The sequence below is a fragment of the Tachysurus fulvidraco genome, chromosome 2, assembly GCF_022655615.1.
Source record: "Tachysurus fulvidraco isolate hzauxx_2018 chromosome 2, HZAU_PFXX_2.0, whole genome shotgun sequence".
NCBI lineage: Eukaryota > Metazoa > Chordata > Actinopteri > Siluriformes > Bagridae > Tachysurus > Tachysurus fulvidraco.
Window position 1 is genome coordinate 9,470,559 of NC_062519.1, and position 27,625 is coordinate 9,498,183.

The window sequence follows — 27,625 nt, forward strand, 5'->3', positions numbered from 1 at the left end:
CTACACACACACACACACACATATATATATATATACACACACACACAAAGACATAACTTTTGTAATAAGAGTGATTTCTTTAAATATTTACATAAATTACTTTGTGATTGATAATTGTTCAGTTATATAAAAAAGTAATTTTCTAAAACAATGGATTTAAAAAAAATAATTACGTTGTAGTTGTAACTGTATAATCTATACACTTTATAGTATAAGATCTTATGAGATTTTTTTTTATTGCATATAATTAAATAGTAATTATCTTATTGTATGGATGTGGCTCTGGGGGAAAAGAACCCTGCAGAAACATGCAAAAATTCATCCGTTTAAAGTTACATTTTTAATTTTGTGTAAGTCATAATTTACATTATAAACAATTATCATGAACAGTCATTATTAACAGTTGTGCTCTCACCAGCATTATTTTCCCCAATGTTAAAGTAAATGGGGAAAAAAGCAACTTGTCATGTTAGACAGAAACTGATAAGCTTAAACTCTCCTGTATGGGAAAAAAAAAAAACTTAATCATCTCTCCTTCCATAAATGTTAAATGTCTCCTACCCACGTAATTTATATTACAACATAAATAACACATTAATAAAAACATTTATTAATTATACAATACCATATAAATGAGTTATCACTATAGCAATAATGATGTAATAGAACAAGTGCATTAATATAAACATGTGATTCAATTCACAGCCAGAACTACTGTGATGCATCTGGTCAATCGGATTACAGAATCCAACAATGTAGTAGTTTGAATGTGCTGTATAAAATGCTGCCTTCACAAATAAATCACATTCTTCTGCAGACATCTGTTCTATTTCAATGGACAGAAGTACATAGATTGTAATCAGCACACACTTATAAAGTGAAGAGCTTCTAATTATTAATGAGTTAAGTATTCAGAATAAATAAATGATGTATCCAGTCTTAGATAGTTATTTTCTTTCTAATTATTACTTTTCGAAACAAAATTAAATGCTACAGAAAGAAAAAAACACTGTATGACACAATGTACACCATATCAATAAAATACATGAGTTCTTTGCACTTACTAAAATAATCAATGACATCACGCACTTTAGACACATGCAAAACAATGTCTATGTCCCTGTTCTACAAAGATAGACAGCTGTATTTTCTTTATTTAGTAGACACATTAGGTGATTTAGAAGTCACACTGAAGTAGCTATTGGGCAGAGCTGGGATATGAATTCACAATCCTCCGATCACCCGCCCATCATAGTTAAGCTTTATAACATTTTTATTTCTAAGCAAATCCAGTCCGTTTCCACTGAAAGAAATACTTGTTAAAATGAAAATTATATCCTGCCACCTCTTTGTGAGTTCATTTATGGAACGTTTATGGGAACTATAGTTATGTACAAAGCTATAAATTTACATACAAATATGAACAATAACCGGCAAAAATACAAAAAAAAAATCATAATAAAACAAGTCAGAAAGTGAATAGGATTTCCCACTGGAGATAATAAACACAAAATATGTAATGTTTAGACTATAATGTATTAAATGGTTTGAAATGGTTGTAAACTCAAAACCACATTGCTGTCATGGTGGAATACCTAAACACTTGGAGACATATAATGTATGAACTTTTCCTGAGTAAAGTTTCGCTTCATTTTATTTTCATCCAAATCCTCACTCTACTTTCACCCTGACTCGATGCCATGCGTTGCTAAGAACACCTCTCAAATTCCAAATAGGTGCCACCGAATCTGGTTGGTTATTATAACTACTGTCGACTGCTTTGCAAACAACCTCCAGCTCCTGAGCTCCCTCTGGTAATGGAATTGTTATTTCCCAAAGTTTCCAGGCCCAAGCTTTACCAGGTGGAGGAGAAGGTGCAGAAGTTTCTCCTTCCTCACTATTTTGAAGTTCAGCCACATGCCATGTCTTCCCTCCATCCAATGAGACATCCACCCTCACCACCTCCCTTCCTCCACCGCTCCAAGCGTAACCTTTAACAGTCACGTTTTCCATGTCTCTGTCTATTGAGTACCCATCTGTCAGATTTGTGATGGCTGACTGAACAGGAAGCTCCTGGATGGCAGGAGCTGATTTCAGGTCCACTGTGTCCCAATCAGTGCCTGGTGAAAAGCCTTTGTAGTCATTCTGCTGCCAGTGACTCTGGCTTTCCTCGTCGCTAATGATTATCTTGCCGAGCCATTTGACGTTTCGAGCTCCAACAACTCCAGGAACAATGGCACGGACGGGGAAACCATGATCTGCTGGGAGATCCTCTCCATTCATTTCGTATGCTAACAGGACCTCTCCCTCTTCACTAATGGCCTTGTTTAATGGGATTGATGCTCCATATGCTGTACCAGTTACATCCAGATCTAAACCTTCAAACTGCACATGCCGTGCTTTAGCTACCACCTCTGGACCAAAGCCATAATGATAAAGGACATCTCTTAGATAGGCACCTGACCATGTAGCATTACTGATTGCTGCAATTCCCCAGTTTAGTCCTTTGACCTGCTTTACTTTGTTCATCTCAGAACGACGATTCCCAGCACACTGGAGGGTTGCCATTACTGTATGTTTAGGAAAACGAGACTTAAGATCATCCAAAGTCAGCGACACTGTACCTCCAGGAAGGCCCTCAATTTTCAGAACGTATGTTTTAGGATCTACACAGGGAACAGGAAAATGGTTTCTCTTGAAAAAGATGGCAGAAGGGGTGATGTAACTATCAGTCAAAATGGCAGCTGGTGTTTCAGCATTAAAGGGTTTTAAACTGTTCACTTTTAGAGCAGGATGACGAGGTGGCTCAGCAGAATAAGGGTCTGCAGATTTAATGTCATCTTTCTTGCTTTCCTCTGCTTGGAGAACGCCAACTTTATACTCAGACAGAATTTCCAGAACATGCTCTCCTTCATGAATAGCATAAAGTGCCCAAAAGGGTTCTAAAGCTTTGCCAGCAGCAAGAAGGATTTTGTTGCCACCAGGGTGGATGGACACGAAGTCAGTGATATCATAGACGCCACCTTTGTAAGTGACCCATATGCCATTTTCAGTGGAGCAATGTTTAGTAACTTCTTCCCGACTATAAACTGGTAGAGAGGTTGTCTGAGTCACCGGAATCGTCGCTTGCTCAGCCTAGAGATTAAATCGAGAACAAAAGAAAAATGAAAAATGGTTTGATAACATTGAGGCACTGCCTTGACAGTAAACATGGCTCAGAAGTTTGCATTTTTCATTAGTTATGATTTTATCTTTTATTTTCTTGACATGACTATGTAGATCATTGTAAAGTACAGGAAGTTTTTATGTAATTATATGCTACGAGGTCTCATGAAATGTCTCCCTCTGCAACCCATTGAACATTGAAAAACAACATGCATACTCCCTCATCTCTTTCCTAATTTGAAGATGGGAGAATGACACACACGACACATGACAAAAGATTAGGCAACAGCACAGTTCTGCTTTGACAGAAAAACGTCAAACGTTTCCCCCCTAATAAAGCAGTGTATCAAAAAAAGGAAACAAACTTTTTTCCAGTTTGTGTGTAAATGCAAGGTTTTAGTGCTTGGTTAACATGCAGAAACAGTCCTGATATCTTCAACTCATTTGCTCATTCAGAACTTAAAAGAAAGAAGAAATGATTGATGGCAGTGAGACTCCAATCTCATAAAATGTCACAACTCTCTGAGGAAATTTTAAATAGTAATAAAAAACAAGGGTTTATTGAATACATTGAAATATCCTTGTGCCCTTTGTGTCTAGATCTAATTACACTTACAATTTTATAACAGTACAGTCTCTACAGCAACCTAATCAGTCTTCTCTAATGATTTGTCAGCAGAGCGGTCAGGATTGACTGCTGGCTCATTAGATTTCTTTCATTTATTTCTACAAGTGAGGCCTAAAGTCAGAAACCATGTGCGTCTTACCACAGACAAAGGAGCGGTCATATATATTTTTGCATTTCATTAGCCTAACTGCCATCTTCTTGTTTGCACATGATATCACCATTTGACCAGTGTAAGGCCATATCCAAATTAAATGCAACCTGCTGCCAGGAGCAATTCAGGTACTGATATCTATTATGAACAGGATTTAGAGTTACAGTTACGGATGTTCTTATCAAGTCAAAGCGATAAAAAAAAAAGACAGACAGTGTGAAATGCATCATTTATTAGCTCCATAAACAAGACCTTGATGCCAACAGTAGCCTTTCTTCAATACCTTGTGTTCTGACCGAGGTATATTAGAATTTACCTCGGTCAGAACACAAGCTATTGAAGAAAGGCTACTTTTAGCAACTGATAGTAATACTGTAAATTCTATACAATTATTATAGTCAGGTAAAAGCAAAAGTTTCAATTGGAGATTGTGTTTAATTATTTTAACATCAGAAAGAGCCTCTGAAACATATTAATGAACACATTTTGTACAGTTTGACAATATAAAGCAATTTCCTGAGCCTCCACAAAGGCTCCACTTCCATACTCCAATTATCAATGTGGTGTATCTACTTTAGATGTTCACACATCAGAATTAACAACCACTGGCTTTCAAGTGAAATAAAAACACTGGAATGAGAGCCAGCAAACTCAGGCAAATAACGGCCGTACTTCAGTCTCCGAGTGCCAAAAAAATAAATTCAATCCAGCTATAGATGCTATAAATCTCATAATAGATGCTATAAATCTCATGATAGATGCTATAAAATCTCATGATTTACTGGTTATGGTTTTGAGTTTGGATCCAAACACTTCTTGGCGATCTTATCACTCACTACTTAGCACTAACACTACTTATCACTACTTAGTAGTTTGGTTCAGAATAAGAATAAGATTCAGTTCCTTTCTCACATTTGTTTGTTGTGCCTTAAGGTCTTCTTACAAAAAACTGTAAGAGACAGAACATTCTAAATGTGCAGACACTATATTTTCAGAAGCATTACAGCTCAGACAAATGATCCAATAGTGGACAAATGATGAATTCAAAGGATGCACTCCAGTGTGTTTGCACGTTGCTATGTTTTAGTTGCCTGGAAACCTAAATAAATAGTCTAAAACATGGCAACTAATGCAAAGTAATAATAGATAGCCAAAAGGTTGGCTAGTTAACTGCATTTCTTCTGTGTTTCGCTGGTTTCCCCCTACCGCGCAAAAACTTGCTGCTGGACAGACAGGATGTCATAAGTTTTGCCTAGGTGTGACGAGTGTGTGCACGGTGCCATGTGATAGACTAGCATACTGTCCAGGGCATGTCCCTGACCAGGACAACATGCTTACTGAAGATGAATGAATTAATCTTTAACAGCTAGGAGACAGTTTGCTAGCATACACATACGGAAAGTTTAAACACTAGGTTAGGAAAAAATAAATAATCACAAATGTAAAGGACGTCAGAGTGTATTCCACATGGATGTCTGTATTTGAAGGTGGAGTTTTATTCCTTTTTCCCCCCTTCATTCACTCTATTTATGTAACCTATCTTCATTATTATGGTACAAAGAGCTCAACAATTAAACAGCTGATTGCTTCTTTTACAGGACAGTAAAATATTCCTGTAACACTGCAAGAGTTTAAGAGTGACTTTTGTACATCTTTTTACTACCTGTGATTTTAGAGGTTGCTAATAAACTTGCAAGTGGAACATCAACAGTTGCATGCAAGTGTGCTGTATATTCTGTCAGACAGATCATTGTCCTTATAAGATTATTTTGTCCTTTAAAAAGGAAACACTCTCAGTATTGATTTGGTGGACTTTGACATTTTTATGTATAAGATGAGCCAAAGTTTAATTAGTGAAATGATTACGGAGTATCAGATGGATTCTCTATTCCGAATCAGTGCATAGTGCTAACACACACACACACACACACACACACACACACACACACACACACACACACACACACACACACACACACACACACACACACCACGGGCATCATCTATGACTTTATTAAACGATTCATAGTCCCTAGAAACATGGTTTCAGGAGTATTTTTTTCTTTTTGTAGTTGTGTACTAACTACATGGTAATTGTTACTACCTTTGAGCATGCACAGATTTATTTCTATAAAGCAGTCGATTCTGCTTTTACAGCTGCTTCACCTTATTGTGATGGAGCCCATAAGCTAGTACAGCTCCAGTTCCAGCTACCAGGCCAGTTATCGCATATCTGAACCTCGATCTTCTGAATCTGGAGTAATGCTGGTCTTGGCTACTGCTCCTTGACTGCAGAGCGAGAAATCCGGACCACAACGACACTGCAGGGATGGGGCTCTTCAGCTGCCTGCAGAAATGCAAGGAAGTGTTTGTGAACTTTCAATAAAACAAAGCGCGTTCATGAAATGTTTAGAGGATTTTGCATGAAATTTAAGAATATTGTACAAGAATATATTGTAAAGGTTTCTGGAAAGCTAAACAATCAGAAAACTCAAACTTAGCCATACTGATGAAAAATAAACAATGTGATTTCCTGTGTAATCATGCAATAACTGGAGACTGGATCATTTTAATGAAGGTAAATGACTTTAAGCATACCTTGGAGTAATGGGAAATGAAACGAGGACAAAACGTTTGAAGTGTCTGAGGTGCTGCATTGTGCTGGGAAGCTACAAAAGAAAAAAAAGAGGACATACAATGTAAAATGTCCCTTGTCAACAGAATGGAATTAAACTATCTCTGCATTTAACCACACACTACAGAGACATCCAGACTTGGTGTACTGCATAATCTGTACTTTACAGTGCATGACATATGACCTACGAGTTCATCTATTAACATAGTCACACTGTACACATTTAATGCCAGGAGCTGCAGGGGAAAATAAACACATAATTAATTATCACACACAGTTCTCATGCATGGGGCACGGTGGCTTAGTGGTTAGCACGTTTGCCTCACACCTTCAGGGTTGGGGGTTCGATTCCCGCCTCTGCCTTGTGTGTGTGGAGTTTGCATGTTCTACTCGGTTTCCTCAGGGTACGCCGGTTTCCTACCCGGTCCAAAGACATGCATGGTAGGTTGATTGACATCTCTGCAAAAATTGTCCGTAGTGTGTGAGTGTGTGTGAGTGAATGAGAGTGTGTGTGTGCGCCCTGTGATGGGTTGGCACTCCGTCTAGGGTGTATCCTGCCTTGATGCCTGATGTCGCCGGAGATAGGCACAGGCTCCCCGTGACCCGAGACGTTCGGATAAGCGGTAGATGATGAATGAGTTCTCATGCAGTCAAATCATACTTTTATCGTCAGCGTGGATAAAATATATGAGATCTTCATCTCTGTCAATCTCTGAGGGATGGTGATGCTAAAGATTTGCAAGTTACTTTGCATTAGTACAGTTACTAACTGTAGCCTTTCTCTTTCTATGCAAAACCTGTCAGTGAAATGTACTCACATTTGATGATGGGTGGTCAGCTATTATTTTAATTCACTAATAAATCTTTTGAAGTGCTTTTACGAGCTTCAGGTGTCCCGTGAGTCGGATTCTGATAATTAAAACTTCTGATAATTATAGAGAAAAATACAACAATTGTATTAAACATACACTACAAAATACCATCAATAAGCCTGAATTAAATGTAAATTACATTACATTTTATGACTAATGATTTTTGTACAACAGCCTAACATTTGTAGAAGTAATTCAGCGAAACCCAGGAGACGAACAGTTTCAGTAATCACAATTTTCCTATTTCCTGATATTTGATGTGTGTATTACAAGAATCTCTTGTAATGGATCTGTATGATTTTGTCTTGTGCTGCTTTCACAAGATTAGATATCTGCATGAATGTGCAAGTGTACCGGTGTTCCTAAAATGGAACTATCACAAATCACAAGTGTGAAGCAGGCGTCGAAATAAGATAATGTGTGACTTGTACTTTGTGTATAAAACAAACTTTGTGAATAAAAACAAGAAAAATATTCAAGACAGGAAAATGTTGGTTGGTGTGAAACTGAATATTTTCTGACAACAGCACATCTCCAAGTGTTTCATTCCTCAGCAATTTATTAATAGTTATTTGTGTTGTTAATAATAATAATAATAATAATAATAATAATAATAATAAAATGTATTTATTTATAGTCACAATACAAATTCAACCCAAAAAATAAATTAAAAAAACAGTAAACAACAATAAAACAATATTAAGAAGAAAACCAGCTATCTAACATTAAAAATGAAGGAGAATCAAGTGCAGCATAAGATTATGTTAATAGGCGCTTCTGAACAAATGGGTTTTGAGTCATCTTTTCAGTGAGGTGAGGAAGTCTGTGTTACGGATGTTTTCCGGGAGTGAGTTCCAGAGACGAGGAGCAGTTCGACTAAAGGCTCTAGAGCACATGGTGGTTAAACGGGCAGGAGGTGTAATAAGGAGCCTAGATGAGAAAGAGCAGAGACTACGGGAGGGAGCGTAGAACTGTAGGAGATCTGCGAGGTATGGTGGAGCAAGATTATGAGGAGCTTTAAAGGTGAGGAGAATACGATGTGTAAACGGGAGCCCGTGGAGATGAAGGGAGGGAGTAAGGTCATGCATGATGGAAGCTTGTGTTATGATACTGGCAGCAGAGTTCTGAATAAGTTGAAGTTTGTAAAGCTGTTAAGTTGTTAAGCTTGTTAAAGATGCCATCCTTATTATCTGCTTAATGTTCCACAACATGTGCTAAACATGTTGTCCCTTATGTTATATCAGCTATACAGAGTTATTCCCTCAACAGAACTCACTCTTTCTCTCTCTTGAAAGTAATAATATAAAACAACAGCAACAAAACTTGATAATGATAAACTGCAAAGCTCTCGGACCTGATGATGTTCCCAAAAACAAAAATGTACTTACATTTTTAACTTAATGGTAAATAAATGTCTTCTTACAGAAAGCTTCACAATATCAGCCAAAACACATTTTAACCCCATTTGGTCATAAGACAAATTCTACCCAAAAGTACGGCTACCAACATGCTATCTCCGTGACCCGTGAGGCCATTCACTGCATATTTTCATCCTGCTGCTCATGCTACACTACAGGGCAGATGAACACTCTGAGGAACATGTTCACCTCCTTCTGATCCATACTTCAGTACACAGATGGCCACAAATGACTAGTGCTGCTCTGATTTTCAAGAGTCAATAATGCTAGCTGTCCCATCCAGAGAACATAGCTATTATCTCAGAAGTCCCTTTGCAATTTGTCACATTTAAGGTATTAGAGTCATTTTGTACTTTATTATAAACCTGTGATTTACCTTCAGTCAGAGCTGCTGTTATACAAAATGAATCTTTAAAAATTTTACTGACCCATCAGAATCAGAGCTGAGCAGCCCTGAATAGTGTATCTTTATGAGGACTATTTTACATTTTTTTTTTGGTCCAGTTCTTTAAATTGACTGCCAAAAGTAACAGATACAGGTAAACAGGTTGTTCTTGTCCTTTGGCTGCTCCTTGTTTGAGGTCACCACATTGGATCATCAGATCCACATATTTGATTTGGCACAGGTTTTACTCCGTTTGCGTAAAATGTGTAGCAGTGAGAGTGTGGGATCCTGCCATTGGACCACCAGGGAGTTAGAGCTAAACATGTAATATGATAATCTCCTGGATTGTGCTAAAGCAACCAACAAATCAATCACCATGCTGTGAAAATCAATCACTGTGATGCAAACAAATAAATGTCTGTGGCGCAAGACTCCATGGACTAAAGACAAGCTGGTTTGGAGAAGCAGTAAACAAATATGTTGAGTATAAGGTATACAAAGGTAAATATGAGTATTAAACATATAACTAGGAGTAAAACAACTACAAAATGCCAAAGCGATCGGTTGGTTCCCAAATGCAAAGGAGTGAAAGATAATTTAAAGATGAACCATACGTTTGAACGATAAAAAAAAAAGCCCTTGAATAGAAAAAGAACTACTGAGAGACAAATTATATAAGGAAAAACTTTCCATAGGTCTGGGAAATAAAGGGAAATAAAAGAAAGAATAAAGTCACATGGTTCTTTTTGCTCTGGACTGAAATGGAAAAAATTATCGGTGTTGTTTGCCAATTTTTGTCTTTAAATCACAGGGCAGATGTTAAAGAGCAAAGCAAAGAAAATTTTTACAGTTTGCCCAGGTCTGTTAATTTAAAAAAAAAATTATTTTTAATGTCTGCAGGAGGTGGTGGTGTAAAAAGGTTTGGTATAGTATAAGTCAATGCTTTTTGGGGACCAAAATTCGCAATCATGTATAAATAACAAATACCACATGGACCCACATGAAATGAGGCAACTCGAGAAACTGGATCACTAGACTGTAAGTATATACCACCATGTGTCAGGACCTGCAAGTATATTGATTGTGTGTGCTACATTTGTTTCTGTTTAACATCAGTCATGGGGACTGGGGAACAAAAACTACCAGGCGACAAGTAAACATTAAGTACAGAAAATTAGGCAGCGAGTAAACAGTTACTCAAGTAAACAAAACACACACCCAGGCACACAGTGTGCTAGTACACCACCCAAGGACACTTTAAAAAATTGTCAGTGTTGTAATGCTACAAATTTTAAAGCAATGAAATCCTGCACTCAAAGTCCAAATCCCACACAAACTGTCTTGTTTGAGTGTGTGGGTTTTATTGGTTTGATAAAGACACTTTTAAGTGCACACTCATCTGTTTTCAATCTCCCTTATCGTAGAAGCAAATTTTTCCTGACAAATTTTTATCACTCAAGAAAAAGAGATTTAAACGAATCTAACTGTTCTCACTTGTTAAACCTAATCAGAATTAATTACACCTGCATGTACATAGTGTGTATTAGTATCACGTTTTGTGCAGCCTTTAATATCTTAATGTATAGATTTTTACACAAGGACAAATAAATGTAATGTATAGATTATACATAACTACATATAGGCTACATATAGGCTAAATATGTGAATACACTACACTTAACTAATCTATGCGCTTCTGTTCGCTTTGTTCTTGTTACTACACATACACTTTCCGTAGAACCTTGTATTGTAGGCTGAGATCGCGCGCGCGCGCACACACACACACACACACACACACACACACACACACACACACACACACACAGGGGTCTCGGGGGAAAGTGTACACACACACACACACACACACACACACACACACACACACTGTTGTCTCAGTTAAAAGTACACACGTTTCGTCCTAATGGGATAGGAGGCGATAGTCGCCTAAAGAAATCAGAGAACACATTTTGTATGTTTAGACATAAAACACTGCCCCCGAGTCAAAGTTAAACTTCGGAAACCTGCACACACACAGACACACAGACACACGCAGACGCAGAACAGTAAGATGACAGTTAAAGCTAGCATACATACTGCTCAAAACCGCCCATTCATCATTTACTCGAAGGCGATGGAATAAGAATCAAAATGACAGTAAATACAAAATAAAGAAATTGAAATGAAAACGCCAAATAAAGTAATTTACCGGTGATGTTACTGTTCCAAGCCGTTCAAACACTTTCACCTTGAGTTTTCTACTTAGCACCAACATCTGATGAGAAACAAACCCTTACTAGATATGCCACGCCCCTCCAAAAGCTACGTTATGATTGGCCTAGAAGTCGCTATAGAAACCGCGCCCCGCCTGGTTATTTTCAACAGAAAATTCCGGAAATTTCTATTACCTCAATATTCATTCAGAGATTTACATATTGTTCAGAGGTACATGATACTTAACCCTTTAGTTTTAGTTTAGCCCAAGATGTTTTTGTATATACTTATTTCACTGACAAAGTTACATTAGATAAACAGTGAAAACAACTGTCGCAAAATAAAAACAATCATCGTAAAATACGGCCTGAAAACCGTCAGTTTCTAGCGTCACAATATGGCAAACAAACAAATAAATAAATAAATAAATAAATAAATAAATAAATAAATAAATAAATAAAATGTTATTGGGTGATTATTCACACCTAATTTAATTTAATTTGGATGTTTATGAAACACCACATTAAGTCCCCTCTAAAAGTATTGGAACAGAAAGGCTAATTCTTTTTTTTCCCATACACAATGTTTAAGATTAAATGACGAATATGTGACTAGAACCTAATTTACGCTTTCTTTCACTGATGTTTACATCTAAACATCATGGGACCTTTTCTTTGAACCGCTTTTGAATCTTTATTGATTAAGTAACTCATGCTTTGTGGGGACCGTGTATATCACATGATATTATAGAATTTCTAACTTTCGTTAACATAAACATGTGTACTTTTGGTGCATTATTCTTTCGATTTTAGTTAAAATTAAAAACCATACGCATTTATTTATATTTATGTACATGTATATACATTATTTTTCATTTATATTTTCATATTTTCTATAGTTTCTTTTCATATAAATTATATATTTTTTAATTTATTTATCTACCTCCTTCTGGTTATATTTTTTTTTATCCCAAACTGCATTCTTTATGTTTGAATACCGGACAGATGCAAAAAGCATTTCACTGCATGTCCTACTCTGTATGTACTGTATGTGCATGTGACAAATAAAATTTGATTTGATTTGATTTAACTCTGCCAAGATAATACTAGTCTCTAGCAGTTCTCAAATGAGATTTGTTGTGTTTACAGTAATTAACCAAATCCAATACACACAATCTAAATTAAAAATATAACTCATGAGTAATAACTGCCACGTATACATAATAGATGCTGTGGGAAAAATGTCACATAATGATTGGCTTGAAGTTTTTTTCATGACTGTCCCGAGCGTTCGTATGGTTTCTACACAAGCTAACAAAATGCATTAGCTAGTGTACAATAAAAAGCACAGAGTATAAAACCTGATTGTATAAAACCTGTAGTGCAACTGTGCATGTGGAAGACCTGATTGGCTTTTTCTTTTGCCTCTGTTTCCAAGATAAGGGATATTTATGAACCACTAAATGTTTTATGGCCCTAAGTATATCTCTAGGTCACTATTTGCATATGATAAAGTAGAAAAGTTAAATGATAAACGTTACCGCTAAATATTACCTATTGCCCATTTAATATGGAAGCAGTGATTTTAAATCCATATAAGAAATGTAAACTCTGGTGGATCTTTTCAATTTACAAGTCCAACTTTACACCGTCAGAAACCACACAGATCTATTCACGTATACTTTACAACTTGTCTATCAGCATTTGCACTTTTGATAACACCTGGAAGGTTGTAAATGTGAATCCTAAAATTTACATAAAGTCATGTCTCAGATCTTGTATAATCTTGTTTTCCTCCACCTTAGAATCATGCACCTAATAATTAATACAACATAAATGTGTTTGGCATGTACTTTGTATTCATGCAACATGGTGGTTATACACATTAGAGCCAGGCTAGAATAATAACTTTAGCACAAATTTAAAAGCTAAATTATAGATACTGGTACGTGGTTTCAAATCCACACCTATATTGAGAAGCCTTTATATATTCTTGGGTTTGTGCTTGAAGACATTTTTCAGGCAACCAGGTTCTAGGCTGAAATAATAGATGCAATAGCAGATCTATAATGGCAGAAATAGCAGAATTCAATGTGCTATCACTTGTCACAAAACATAAACATTCTACCACCACTATATCTAGCAAACTCCTGAATAATTGAGGATAGTAAAGCAGAGGCAACAAGCCAAAAGATCACAGCTTTAGAACTGTACAGTTTACTTGGTTCTTGTTTTTTAATAATGCCCCATCCTAGGAGCTTCTTAACAAAATGCAAAGGCTGAATTTTAGCAAGTCGCTGTAGAAATATACTGGCATCATGAATGGGTCATATGTGACCAAAATCAAACACCTGATACCCAAAGAAAAAATCTGGAGGTGTGTCATTGACACTGAAATCAACACAGAAATGGGTAAAGAAACTTTTCAGCCATTTAAAGACTTTTACCCAAGTGCACTGAAGGACTTGTTGCGTGAATGGGATCATTGTGGGACTGAAAGCTACCCTTATCTGCCAGTTTAGTTTGTATGGTCTTGTCTGGAGGAATGAACTGACCCCGGTAGAAAGAAAAGCTACTTCTGTAGGTTTAATTCCTTTTTAATGTGTAACCTGAACCTAAGCTGTACAGCTGTGATGGTTGCTGTACAGTACAAGTTTGAGGAGGTTGGATAAATCTTTGTGAATTGCTGCAATACATATAGTCTGCATTAAAAAAAAAAAAAAGAAATAACTTCACAAGCTGTTCTAGGTGCAGTGTCCTAGAACAATGTGTGAAGTTGTTTTAGTTTTCCTTATCAAAGTGAACCAGATTAGCAATTTTAGAAACACTGCAGAACCACCCCATCTGGTACAAAAAACCTGCTAAATATTGTTAAAATTTTCTTTGGAAACATTCATTGCGATTACTGCAGATTTCCCAGGGAGACATTAATGCCGCTAATCTCCTTTTCTACCTCAATCCACAGGTTCCATTAGATTTAGATCCAGTGACTGGGACTAGGACTAAACTCATGTTCATGAAAGCAGATTAAGACAAATTTTGCTTTGTGGTATAATGCATGTGGTGCATTATCATGCAGGATGAAGCAATTAAAACTTAATTGTGGGTAAACTGTGTCCAAGAAAATATGAATATTTTCAGCAACAAAACTGAAATAAAATGTGGCATTGAAGTGAAAGCTGGTAACTAAGAACACATTCCCCACACATTTACACCAGCTCCATCAGCCTGAACCTTTTGACACCAGGAAAGTTGGATCCATTGATATCACTGGCAGAACATTCAGACTATGATCTGTGGGCCTCAAAAGAATCATGGCAAAATCACAGAGAACACATTTTCCTCGTTCTGACAGTAGATAACATAACCTGGAGCTGCTGGCCTGCATCAGCCTGCTTTTATGCATTGCACTGCTGGGGCACGATCAGCGGATTAGATAATTGCATGAATGAAGCATTGTACAGGTGTTCCTAAGAAAGTGTTTGGGTGTGTGTATGTACAGATTTTGCACCGGTCTTTTGACTTTGTTTTTATTGTATTTACTTTATCAGTAAATGTTTGTTGTTCTCACCGTTAACAATGGGCCTGCATCAATTTGACCATTGTAATATATATGTTAATCATGTCAATGCCATGATTAATAAAAACATCCATAGAAAGACCAGTCTGGAAATTCAGTCGGAGTACTTACTGAGCAAAACAATACAGTGGTCACTGATATTAGTACTACAAAGGCTAATAACCACAATAACATCCAGAGCTATTATTAACATCCAGTACGACTTAAGTTCCGTTCAGAATAAGCAATTGAAAACACCAAAGCTTAGTCGTTGCTTCTCATGTTCAAATGACTGTATTTTTAAACTTTCTTGGGGAAATAAGAAAAGTATTGTGTAAAGATTACATTTGGGCCTAAAACCTATTTCAAACAGTAACACTTATCCCAACATTAAATAAAAAAAAAAAACACAAAACAAACATTGATAAAGAGATCTGTTTGTTTTCCAAACTGATGTGTCCATATTGGCTACATTGTATGTTGGTGCAGTTTTACTGTACTATAATTTAAAACTTAGAACTGTAGCTTTAGTCCAAATCCTCTCTTATGGCTCTGAAAGGGGCATTCTTACTTATAAGAGCCCTTATAACCCCTCTGAAATCAGGAGACTTGTCTGCAGGACAGTCTATTCGAGGCAGCAGTCCACACCTCTGCTCAGAGTCGCAGTGCACAAGTCCTGAGCTGGCTGATCAGGTGCAGATTTGAGAATCACTGCTGGTTCATTTTTGCTGTCTCAGCTTTGATGAGAGAGATCAGCTCCTGGTTAATGAGGAAGACGAAGCGTAGCCCTGCAATCTGGAAAAAACAAAGATTCACTCAGTATCACAATATTTGAAGATGTTTTCATAATATTTCAATTGATACAAAAGAGTAAAAGGGATTGTAGTAGTGTAGTGTAACTACAGTGTAGCCATCATTTAAATTTCAGTGTTTAACCAAACTATAAGGAAGAATCATAAAAATCATAAAAATGTAAACAAATAAAGTATTATGTGACTGTTCATAAATGTTCTTAAGCAGTTCACTAGTGTTTTAGTATAGTCCATAAATTCCATTTAATAACAATATTGTGCCTATACTGTACCTTCACGTTACATTATAATGTATATTTTCTATAATATATATTTAAACATAACATTAGACTAAGCGATCAAGAAGATAGTCTGAAGAATTACTCTGTTAATCGACATATTAATGTATTAGCATTTATATATATGCTTTATACCAGATATGTTAAACTCCTTTTCACCATAGGCCATGTCAGCCTTGTTAGATAACTGTCTCTGCAAAATATTGTACATGTATTTAGCTGAATGTAAAAATATGTGCAAGCACATTGTTCTGTATTTTTGAAACCCACATTGCTTCATTATGCTCAGGGCATTACATCAGCCACTATAAAGCTAGCTTTTGTGCAGCATCATCTTTGGCTGTAGCTTTTGTAAACATATTCTGCTGAGACTGCAGTCTCCCTTTTAATTCTTGGGACAATTTAATGTTTTTCTTGGAGGCTAAATTTAGCATACTTTCTTTGGTTTCAAAATGCCAAAGTAACACTGCCTAGTAACACAGAAGACAAACCATTAGTTTTCCTTGAAGCATGAATTTGTGTTATCATTAAATTGTATTTCCTCTGCATCGAATTCTCTCTCCATAGACATTTGTAGTCATTTGGAGTCACTTGTTAGAAAACAATTTTAGTTAAAGGTCGATATGGAAACACTGCAATCTAGCAGCAGGATGCATTCATTTCATGGGTTACAAATTTGACTTCCATTGTGGGAGATTCAGTTTAAGGTTTACTGAATGTTGTAAAGTAGTGTGAAAATCAAATGTCTTTTAATCTCTCACAGGTTACATAAAACATTATTACAATAAAGGTGTGATGCTTCAGTAAGGCTGAAGTGTGTAGCCCTTTTTTTCACTAACTGCTGCCAAAACCTGCTCTTCACAGGAAGAGGCAATCTGATAACCAGTGAATGCAAACAGAGACTTTCCCCAGAATCAGGTCAACAAAACAATGAACATACAAAGTTTACTCACTGCTGACGGTGTGTGTGGAAATGCTTGAATGATATTTAAGAAATGTGACGCAAAGAACAAGAACACAATTTCTCATTACAACAACTATAGCCTGCTCTGAAAAACTTACTGAAACCACTGCAAATTCTGAAGCTTGTGTGATCGAGTTAAACAGTTCAGACAAATTATTTAAGTGGTATAATATTATATATATATATATATATATATATATATATATATATATATATATATATATATGTATATGCCAGAAATATAAAAATATATATGCCAGCTACAGCTATTTCTAATTTTTATGTATGTGTGTACGTGTGTGTGTGTGTGTGTGTATATATATATATATATATATATATATATATATATATATATATATATATATATATATATATATACACACACACACACACACACACACACACACACGCACACACATATATTAAAAATTAGAAATAGCTGTAGCTGGCATTGTATACTTTATCGCTAAAAAAAAGCATTATTACATCCACATTTTTTGGATTTATGTTACCAAAAATATAGGCATTTTAATATGGTCTGTGACAATCGTTGATATTTCCATTTCCATTTCTAGCATTTAGCAGACGCTCTTATCCAGAGCTACTTACATTTTATCTCATTTTATACAACTGAGCAATTGAGGCCTTGCTCAGGGGCCCAGTAGTGGCAGCCTGATGGACATGGGATTTGAAATCACAACCTTCCAATTGGTAGCCCAGCACCTTAACTACTAGGCTACCACATCCCGATTATTAATTAAACTAGCTAACTTTAATATGTTTAGGCAAATTTTTGCATTTTTGTGTCTTACATAAAATAAATCTGTGCATTTTATGACTTTAGGGAGAGTGCTCACAACCATTCATGTTTACTCACCTCCAGCACAGAGTTATTGTTAAGTTTCCATTTGTTCCCAGTCAGTACTGGTCTGCCATCGATATAGATTGGTCTACGGCCCTCATTCACAATGAAGAAATCACCATTGTTTTTGAGCTTGATGATCCCTACCGAATACAACACATCACAAATCTTACATTAGCAAATGATTTTCAAAAGGCCATAATGTTCAAGGGCAAGAAAAATTACACCTACAAATTACATCTACATCATAGCATTAGATCAGTACCCTGCTGCCTGGAGATTTTCCATGCCGGTCCCTCTAAAGACAAATCCACATCTATCTGTTTGTCTTTGGTGGCACGTCCAAGGGTAATCTAAGAGAAAAAAATAGAAATAAATTAATGAATAAAAAGTATAATAATGATAATAATAATTATTATTATTATCATTAATAATAATAATAATAATAATAAATATGGCGGGCCCTCGCATGTTTTTTTATCGCTATACGGTGCCTCCCAGAAAACAATGCATGGTGGGCAAGTGCATGAAGTGGGTAAATATCGGTGGACTATTTTATGTTGTTACTGACCCATTTGGGGACTGCAGGTAAATGAAACCCCACATTTTAGACAAACGGGGGCACTAGTGAGCCACTTAAGAGACACACCTTTGTCTGACCTTTTTTGTCCACACTTAACAGCCGACAAATGTGCTGTATGTGTCAAATTTCAAGTTAATCTAAGCATGCCAAAAGCCTTAAATATGCCTGAAATAAAAGTAAATTTGACACAATGCCATGGCAACAGTGTTTGAGATATCAAAAATCCCTTCGCAATTTCGCATTAGATTCAATCGCATGAATCCTCTAGGAGGAGTATTTAAAAGTTCATTGCATGCAACTGTGAAAAAATCCACCTTTGTGACTGACACACTTCCTGGGGCCTGTTGATGGCGCTATACCCGGGACTCACAATAAGCACATCGATGCGATCGGAATCCTTGGCCGAACATACACACCGCGTGTCATCACAATAAAACATTTTTTGGCTTAGATAGAAGACACTTCCTGTTTCTCTGAATTCGCCATAACTTAGTCGGCTTGCCATGGCAGCACTGTTCGAGATATCAAAAATCCCTTCGGAATTTAGCAAGTGCAATGTCTCGGCATCATGTTCACCATGTTTGATGTCAATCGCATGAATTTCCTAGGAGGACTATTTAAAAGTTCACCGCATGCAATTATAAAACAAAATGGCCGACTTCCTGTTGGGCGGAGCTAATAGTATAAAGTGCGGATGTTGCTTGGGTCGATGAGATCTATATGCGTACCAACTCTCGTACATGTGCGTACATAATTGCCCGATCTGAGCACAAATGTTTGTTTTTGCATTACAGGGGGCGCTACAGAGACCCCCTGCCACACCCGTATTCCAGCCTTTGCCCGAGCCTAGCGTCGCACAACTCTGGCGTGTGTGCCAATTTCAAAGATTTTGAGCATGTTAAAGGACACCAATTGGCCAATGTGTGTAAATAAATAAATAAATAAATAAATAACCTGAGCAAAAACAATAGGGCTTCACACCAGTCGGTGCTCGGGCCCTAATAATAATAAAACACAATTGGTTATAGCTCCAATTGTAAAAAAAAAAAAAAAAAAAAAAAATCAAGAAAAAGCTAAATCCATAAAGTTATATGGAGGTCATGCAAAATAGGTCATGTCAAGGGAAAATAAAAGCATAAAAATTAATATGGAAAAAAGGGGGGGGAAACCTATACAGAGAGAGAAAAGCGTCAAACTAACCTCTCTGGACCTCATAAGGTATCGGACCATGCGTCCTCTCAATGCGGCCAATGTCTGATTATCAAAATCTGGTGAGTTCATACCTGCATATACAAGTGATGGGAACTGAATACGTAATATCAGGATACAAAAATTTTCAAAGCTTGTATGAAGTCACAATACAAGATTTAAATTTTTTTCATGATTATCCATTATCTATATGAAATAACAAAGGGTATGAATGTGTGACTGACCGGTGATGCTATCCACCAACACCTGCCAGCGAGGGAGCTCTTGCTCCAGCTGCCTGATCTCCCGCTTCTGGTGTCGATCCGCAACCATCAACTCTATACAGAAAACAGTGATTTGAAAAGAACAGAATTAATAAGATTCACGGACAAAAGAAATGAGTAGGACAATAATAAATAAACAGGATAGATAAAAGAGGGCATGCATGGAATGATAAACTCACCATGTTCCAGTACTTCATCTCTGCTGTCCCTAATAAGAACATATCCAATCAGTAAAACATCGTAAAAAATAGAAACTAAAGATTTATTTAAAGTGTATTAAAGTTGAATATTTCTAAACATTGTAGAAATACTATTGTTCAAGCTACACGATTAAAAAGCTCCAGTTCTCTAGTTAAATGGCTTGTTTAAGTGTGTGTTGAACAGCTTGTCTCAGAGGGATGTGTGTTATTACTTCAGCTTGGAATCATCGACCATTTGTTCAGCATCTGAGAAGTTAAGAACCTGATCTGCTTTGGGCAGAGGCTGAACTAAAAAAAGAAGGTGAAAATGTGTGCGATCAGTCATGGGTTAGAGTTGGAGTGTCATGGGTTAAAGGCTTAAAGTTTTTTTAAGTGCACAAATGTATTGCACGCTCACCACTTTGGTCGTCCAGTAAGCAGTACTGTTTGAGCAGCTGCCAGTGTATCAGTAAACTTTTAGCAGTGCGTGACTGGTAGAAAACATCAGGGTGCTTATTCAGCAAATCCTGGAAAACCTCCAGTTTTGGCTGACTGTTCTGCTCAACACACAGAAATGAAGAAATGATAAATAATGAAATAAAATAATAATATCCCAAATAATAAACATGCACAAAAACTGTGTGAAAATGACAACAATGAACAAACAAGATCATTAAAATATAGAAATAGCACAATGAAAAAAGCATGTAGAGCATGTTTTGGCCATTAAGTCTGGAAATAGAAAAATTGTAAATGTATTTCGCACAAAACAGTAGCCCTGGCACCCTAACAAGCTGAGAATTAGACCCTGCAAGGTGTTTGTTTTTATTAATCATTAGCTATCTTCTCCTTTGGCTGCTGCTCTATAAATAACCAGCAATTTCCTATCTGTTCTTAGAGAGCAAAATCCTTGCTTCCAATTAGTTTTCAGTGATAAAAAAAAATCTGATATTATCCGTTATTAATTTCCTATGTTTTCATAAAATATCCTCCAACTTGTCCCAGGTGTATACTGATAACTGTCAAATGCAGATAAGAACAACTTCAGAATCCCACCAACTGATGAAGTGGATTTCTGAGCTGTTAAGTGTTTAATATATACTAGGATCAGTAGACTGGTAATGTAACCAGTGAAAGAAAAAAATCCTACTTAATACTGTTGCAAAGCAAACATTTCATTTCAAACAGTTCATTTGCTTTTCTTTTAAATATATATATTTTATTTTTGTTTGTTTGTGATGTGATGCATTGCTGTGACACTAAATCTAGAGCTCCATTCACAGGAATTCATAGACACCTTGGTTTTTGTAACTCCTTATTAATGCACTTCATTTACCAGACTCCTAAATGTTATTACTGTACATTACTACCAACATTTTATCCTAGTTAATTAGGATTTCTTTAGAACCAAAACATGTGCCAGCAATAGAGATTTCAGTTGGTTTGTCTAGAGGATGAGCAGAAGTTTCTGGAATGAGTTATTTTGTATTAGTTTAATTAATAAATAACAGTATTCTGTATAAACACACTGTTTACTCCTACATTTGTGGTGTTTATCTTCTTGTTTCTTTGCATACCTGCATGTTTGCTTGTTGATGAATTTCTATTCTGATAAAGAGTCTTTAACTGAGCATGTTCTAGAGAGAGAAAAACTGCTGACTCACAGAGCTAATCTTGGCAAGCAGAGCCTCCTCGACCTGGCTGAACAGAGCTTTGCTCTGAATGGCGGCGATGGCTTCAGGGTGGAGCTGCCTCATGGCCTGCCATGCCAGCCTACAGATGACATCACACACACAAATGTTCCACACTGAAAGCAGTTCAAATTCCAATCGGAAGGCATCGCCAGCTAAACTGTAAAGTGCAATAAATAAGTCCACTTTTTAAGACATTTTTCACTGCACTTACTTAGATATGACCGGGTCGTAGAGCAGAGCATACCAGCGCTCTTGAATCTCCCTCAGTGTGAACCGGCAGCTGAACTTCACTCCCAGATGAACTGAAGTGAGATCTGTAGTCTTAAGAACACCACACACACGCGCACAAACACACACACAAAATGTGTGAACACTTAGTTTAAAAAAAATTAATATTTAAAGAATGAATGAGACTAAGATTAAAGATTTATAAAATTATGAATTCCTTCTCCATTTGACAAATTTCCATGAAAGTTTGTGAACCGTTTAGAAATGTCTATATTTCTGCATAAATATGACTCAAAACAAAGTCCAAAAAGCAGACAAAGTGAATGCAATCAAACAAATCAGACAAATATTTTATACTTGGTATTTTTTTACTTAGGAAAATGTTCAAATATTATATATCTGTGAGAGGCAAAAGTATGTGAACTTCTAGAATTACTATTTAATTTCAAGGTCAAATTAGAGTCCATCTAATTTCAGTCAATGAGATGACAATCAGGTCTGTGTGTGTGGCCTATTTTCAACTCAACTTAACTATTTTATTTAAAGAATAGAGATGTATCAATGCCTGACGTTCATGACACCTTTTATGGAAGTGGATCATGGCAAAATAAGGGAAATTTCTGAGATTATAAAAAGATTTATTGTTGCTCATCGAGCTGGAAAACGTTACAAAATAATCTCTCAAGTGTTTAGACTCCAAAAATCTATAATCAGACAGATTTGCACATTTCAATGGTACTGAGCATTTTGCACATTACTTTTTTCTAACCTGTCTGTAAATTGTTCTGTTTATGTTTCTACTATTGTATGTAAATGGTTCTGCAATTTACATTTACGGCATTTAGCAGACACCCTTATCCAGAGTGACTTACAACTGAGCAACTGAGGGTTAAGGGCCTTGCTCAGGGGCCCAGCAGTGGCAGCTTGGTGGACCTGGAGTTCGAACCCATGACCTTCCAATCAGTAGCCCAACACCATAACCACTGAGCTACCACAATTTCTGGAGCTCGCTCCCAAGAATTTCACTCACCAAGGCATATGTGCTGTGGTGATGTGACAATAAAGATGACTTGACTTGATCCTGTACAAGCTTCTTTTACTTTGGCTTATGTTAATGTTCATGAGTCTGACATCAGGTGAACACTGAACAACCTTGGTATGCAAGGCAGAGTTGCAAGAAGAAAGTCACTACTCTCCAAAAAGAATGTTGCTGCCCATGAAGTTTGCTAAAGATCATGTGGACAAGCCAGAGGACAATTGGGAAAATTATTTGTGGATGAATGAGACCAAAATAAAACTTTTTGGATTAAAATGAGAGGACTTATTTTTGGAGAAAGGAAAATATTGAATTACAGCATAAGAACCTTATACCTTCTGTGAAACATGGTGATGGTAGTATCATGCTTTGGGCCTATATTGCTGCATCTGGGGAAGGACAGTGTGCCATCATTGATGGAACAATGTTTTCAGAATTAAACCAGAGAATTCTAAAGAAAAATGGCAAGAAATGAAATGAATCTCACAGACAATGACCACAAGCACCATAGTCTGTCTACAAAAGAATGATCAAAGAGGAACAAAGTTAATGTTTTGAAATGGACAGATTAAAGTCCTGACCTTAATCCAAAAGAAAAATTGTAGAAGGACCTGAAGCAAGCAGTTCATGTGAGAAAACTCACCAAAATCCCAGTTCTAAGCTCGTTCGTACTGAGAAATGCAATAAAATTCTTCTAAGCTGTTGTGCCGGACTAATCAAAAGTTTCCAGAAACATTACTCAGTTATTGCTGCACAAGCACTTACAACAGATACTGAAAGGAAAGGTTCACATACTTTTGCAAGTCACAGATTATTTCTGCATCACTTTTCTCAATAATTACAGGAAGAAGTGTAATATTTTTGGCTTGTTTACTTGATTGTGTTCACTTCATTTCATTTCAGGACATGTGTGAAGATCTGGTGATGTTTTGGGTCATGTTTATGCAGAAATATAGGAATTTCTAAAGGGTTCACAAACTTTCAAGTGACACTGTATATACAAAACAAAATCCATATATACATATAATAAAGTGCTACTGCAACTGTTGTTATTAATATAAACTAGGTAACAGTAGTATTGCATTTTGTGAGTTCATCGGCTGTTGTTAATTTGAATAATAGCTTTTAAAGGTCTACGCTGACAAAACTACTCCTAATTAATAAAGAAAGAAAGAAAGAAAGAAAAACTGACTTGCAGCACTGCATTGATAAGCAGCAGGTCATCTGTGGGTTTCCAGCGTCCCAGGTCTTTAGTGATCTGCAGAGGCTGCTTGCTCTTCTTCACTCGTTTGGTGATTGGGGACGGTGTGATCAGCATGGTGAGTGGAGGAGTTAAAGACGTGCTGGATTTGGAAACCTGATAAATGCACACAAACAAATCCATTGTTCAATGGTGGTTAAAACAGGGCTGCAGACTGGATGGAAATGTTCAAGAGGATATCAATCATACGTCCATTCAAACATGGAAATGTGTAGTAATGTACAATTGATCAACTCAGATTGCAAATTTGAACACTATTAAAAACTGCTCTGAATTCAAGAGGGCCAGTCCATAAGCACAAAGCCAAGAATCTAAATTAACTTGAAATGTTCTGAACAGATGAGTGAAGCCTTTTACAAATATTCTCCAAACTATTTCGGTGTTTTGGGGAAAAAGTGGAAATAGTTTTACATACATAACATCAAACATTACCCACTGCTTATTGAAGGCAAGTGTTTAATACTATTGGATATTGTACACTGTTTATAGTATTTTGATACTCCTTTTATTATAATTACAGCAACAAAACAAATAAAAAATGAAATAAATATGGAACAACCTCCAATGAACACAATTAGTATATAAAAAGAGAAGAAACAGCACAATAAAATTGCGGGGAAAAAAAAAAAAAAAAAAAAAAAAAAAACTCTTTGTGTGGCAAGACTCATATCAAATACCTTCTTCCTCTCACTGGACGATGGCTCAGACCCAGGGCAGCGGATGGGCTCGATGCCTGGGGGGCCTTTAACCCTGCTTGAAGATTTAACCAGACTGCTCTCAACCAGCTCATCATCAAACTTCTTCCTCTTAATTGACCTATAAAAAATGGATGGCTGTTAAATGATTGTTCAGGAATAAGCACACCTACTTATGCAAAACTAAAGCCAAACAAGATTATAATATAATTAAATAGTGTTACACAGAGATAGATCAATGATTAGAGTCCGTCTGCAAAAGACACTTTAAGAGCAAATGACGTATACAATATATGGCCAATAGTTTGTGGACAACCAACATTCATATTCATATGTGCTTGTTGAACATCCCATTTAGATTTAATCTCCTTTTAAATGTAAGAATAATCTCCACACACACACACACACACAAAACAAACGAAAATGTGTGGATTGTTGGACACGTCATGGACGAAAGGGACGGGGCTACCAGGCATTGAATGAAAAGCTGAAAAAAATCAATAGAGTACATGGCGTGCAGTATGACGTTCAGTTCACGTCTTCAGGGAGCTTGATTTATACACAGGGGTACTGTCAAAATCAAACAGTTTTGGGTAGATCCAGTGAAGAGAAATATTAATGCAACAGCATACAAAGCCCTTCTAGACAACGGTGTGCCTCCAACTTTGTGTCAATTGTTCAAGGAAGAAAAACATATAGGTTTGAGGGTCATGAAGTGTTGAGAAAAAAAAACATAGGAACATAATCACACAACGCAACATCGTGGTAGTAATGTGTAAATAACTCATGTCTAACTGATAACTGATCTGAAAAGAAGGTAGATTTTACCTGGAAGAGCTTCTCCTTTTCGGAACTAGACCTCCTCCACCGAAGGCCTGAGCCACTGGTCTCTTCATTTCCTTCACAATGGCTTGGTCTTCATCCTCGGACCTGCTTTGAGCTGCCAGATTGACCACATTTAACCCTCCAACCACTGCAGGGCCCACATCTGCCTTAACGTCTAAAACACACACACACACACACACACACACACACACAATATTATCAACTATCATTAGTGAAGAAAATGAAAACACAACATCATCAGATGACAATATTAACAGTACACATTATTCAACATGATAAACTGATTAATTACATGGTGCATCATTCTAGCAGCTTTAAGAAATCCTAAATTATCCAGATTTCTAATAATACAATAGTTTCTCAAAATATTATATATTTATAAAAAAAATACCTTACCTTTTTCCATGACGCCTCTGCTATCCGTGTAGCATAGCGTTATAGCAGAATGTTGAAATTACACCCAAAAGTGCATTCTTTAGCGTTTAAATTCCAGATGATAAAGCTTAAAAATTCCCGTATATTTATTTTCCCAAGCCAAATATTTGAAATATTTGTCAATATACTAAAAATTGCTAGTTAGCGGCTAGCATGCTAACGGGGCTAAACCTTTGTTTAAACGAAGCAGAAACGCTTTAAAGTCTAAAACCAAGCGCAGTGTCGAAAAACCAAAACAACCAAATTTATTTTCAGATTTAATACATAAATTTAGTCTAAGTCGTTAAAATATAATTTGGCCTGTCTTTATATTTGGATATATCTATATTTTTAAATGTGTGTTGCTAGCAGCTATGTGAAGGTAGCAACAATTCGGTAATGTTTGTGCGTTTCAGCGGAAGTTTTTTTTTTAACAAAATAAGAGTCAAGATGTTGCAATAGTAATTAATCGAATAAAATAATATTTAAATAAATACAATTTATTTGTGAATACATTTAATTGAATTTAAAAAATAATTAATTAATACAATTTATATATATTTTAACTAATTCATTTTTTATTCAATTAATTACTTTTGTAACATCTCGACTCTAATTTTGTAAACTTCCGGTGACTACTTTTCATTAACCCTATAGAGTTCTATAGAAGACAAGAAGCTCTATAGAAGGTCTCTATGAAACATTTCTTATTTACACTTTATTTCTGGCATCAAAGAATCAGAATCAGAAGGAGCTTTATTGCTTTATTGCCAAGTATGCTTGCGCATACAAGGGATTTGTTTTAGTGTCATACAGTACAGAGACAGCAAATAAAAATACACATGTAAATACAAATAGACAAAAAAAATTACAAATAAATTGAAAAATAAATAAATTGTATGTACACTTGTGCTATGGATGATAGAATTGTATAGAATAGAATAGAATGAGATGCTGGGATGTACTAGGATGGAGGCGGTAACAAATAAATATAAGATTAATGCACGTTGTTATTGTGTAATGGGGAACATTGAATCTTTTTTTGAGGTAGATTGCCTGAAGGAAGAAACTGTTCTTGTGCCTGTTTGTGCTGGAATTTAGGGCTCTGAGTAACAGACTAGATGGTAAACATGTGGTTGTTTTCTGATCTCATCCCTACTGAACACCTTTGGGATGAATGTGAACGCTGACTCCACCCTACCTCACCTACATCAGTGCCTGCCTTTCGTACTGTAGCTGCCTTTTGTGGCTGATGAACACAAATATCCATCAGCATAT

General features: G+C 36.3%; 2 protein-coding genes across 2 annotated transcripts; both read right to left on the reverse strand.

The window, feature by feature from the left end:
* Positions 1-325: 325 nt before the first annotated feature.
* Positions 326-11,604, reverse strand: suox (sulfite oxidase). Its single transcript, XM_027165585.2, has 4 exons — positions 11,461-11,604; positions 6,543-6,613; positions 6,111-6,291; positions 326-3,135 (listed from the first exon to the last, which is right to left on the reverse strand). Exons 1-4 carry the CDS (start codon positions 11,524-11,526, stop codon positions 1,672-1,674), a joined length of 1,782 nt encoding a protein of 593 aa, XP_027021386.2. The 5' UTR covers positions 11,527-11,604; the 3' UTR covers positions 326-1,671.
* A 3,374-nt stretch (positions 11,605-14,978) lies between these two features.
* On the reverse strand, positions 14,979-26,758 carry mcrs1 (microspherule protein 1). Its single transcript, XM_027165530.2, has 14 exons — positions 26,330-26,758; positions 25,916-26,087; positions 25,070-25,208; positions 24,324-24,488; positions 22,079-22,188; positions 21,838-21,946; positions 20,592-20,730; positions 20,407-20,482; positions 20,174-20,202; positions 19,956-20,048; positions 19,723-19,805; positions 18,205-18,292; positions 17,955-18,082; positions 14,979-15,818 (listed from the first exon to the last, which is right to left on the reverse strand). Exons 1-14 carry the CDS (start codon positions 26,337-26,339, stop codon positions 15,732-15,734), a joined length of 1,428 nt encoding a protein of 475 aa, XP_027021331.1. The 5' UTR covers positions 26,340-26,758; the 3' UTR covers positions 14,979-15,731.
* Between the last annotated feature and the right edge of the window lie 867 nt (positions 26,759-27,625).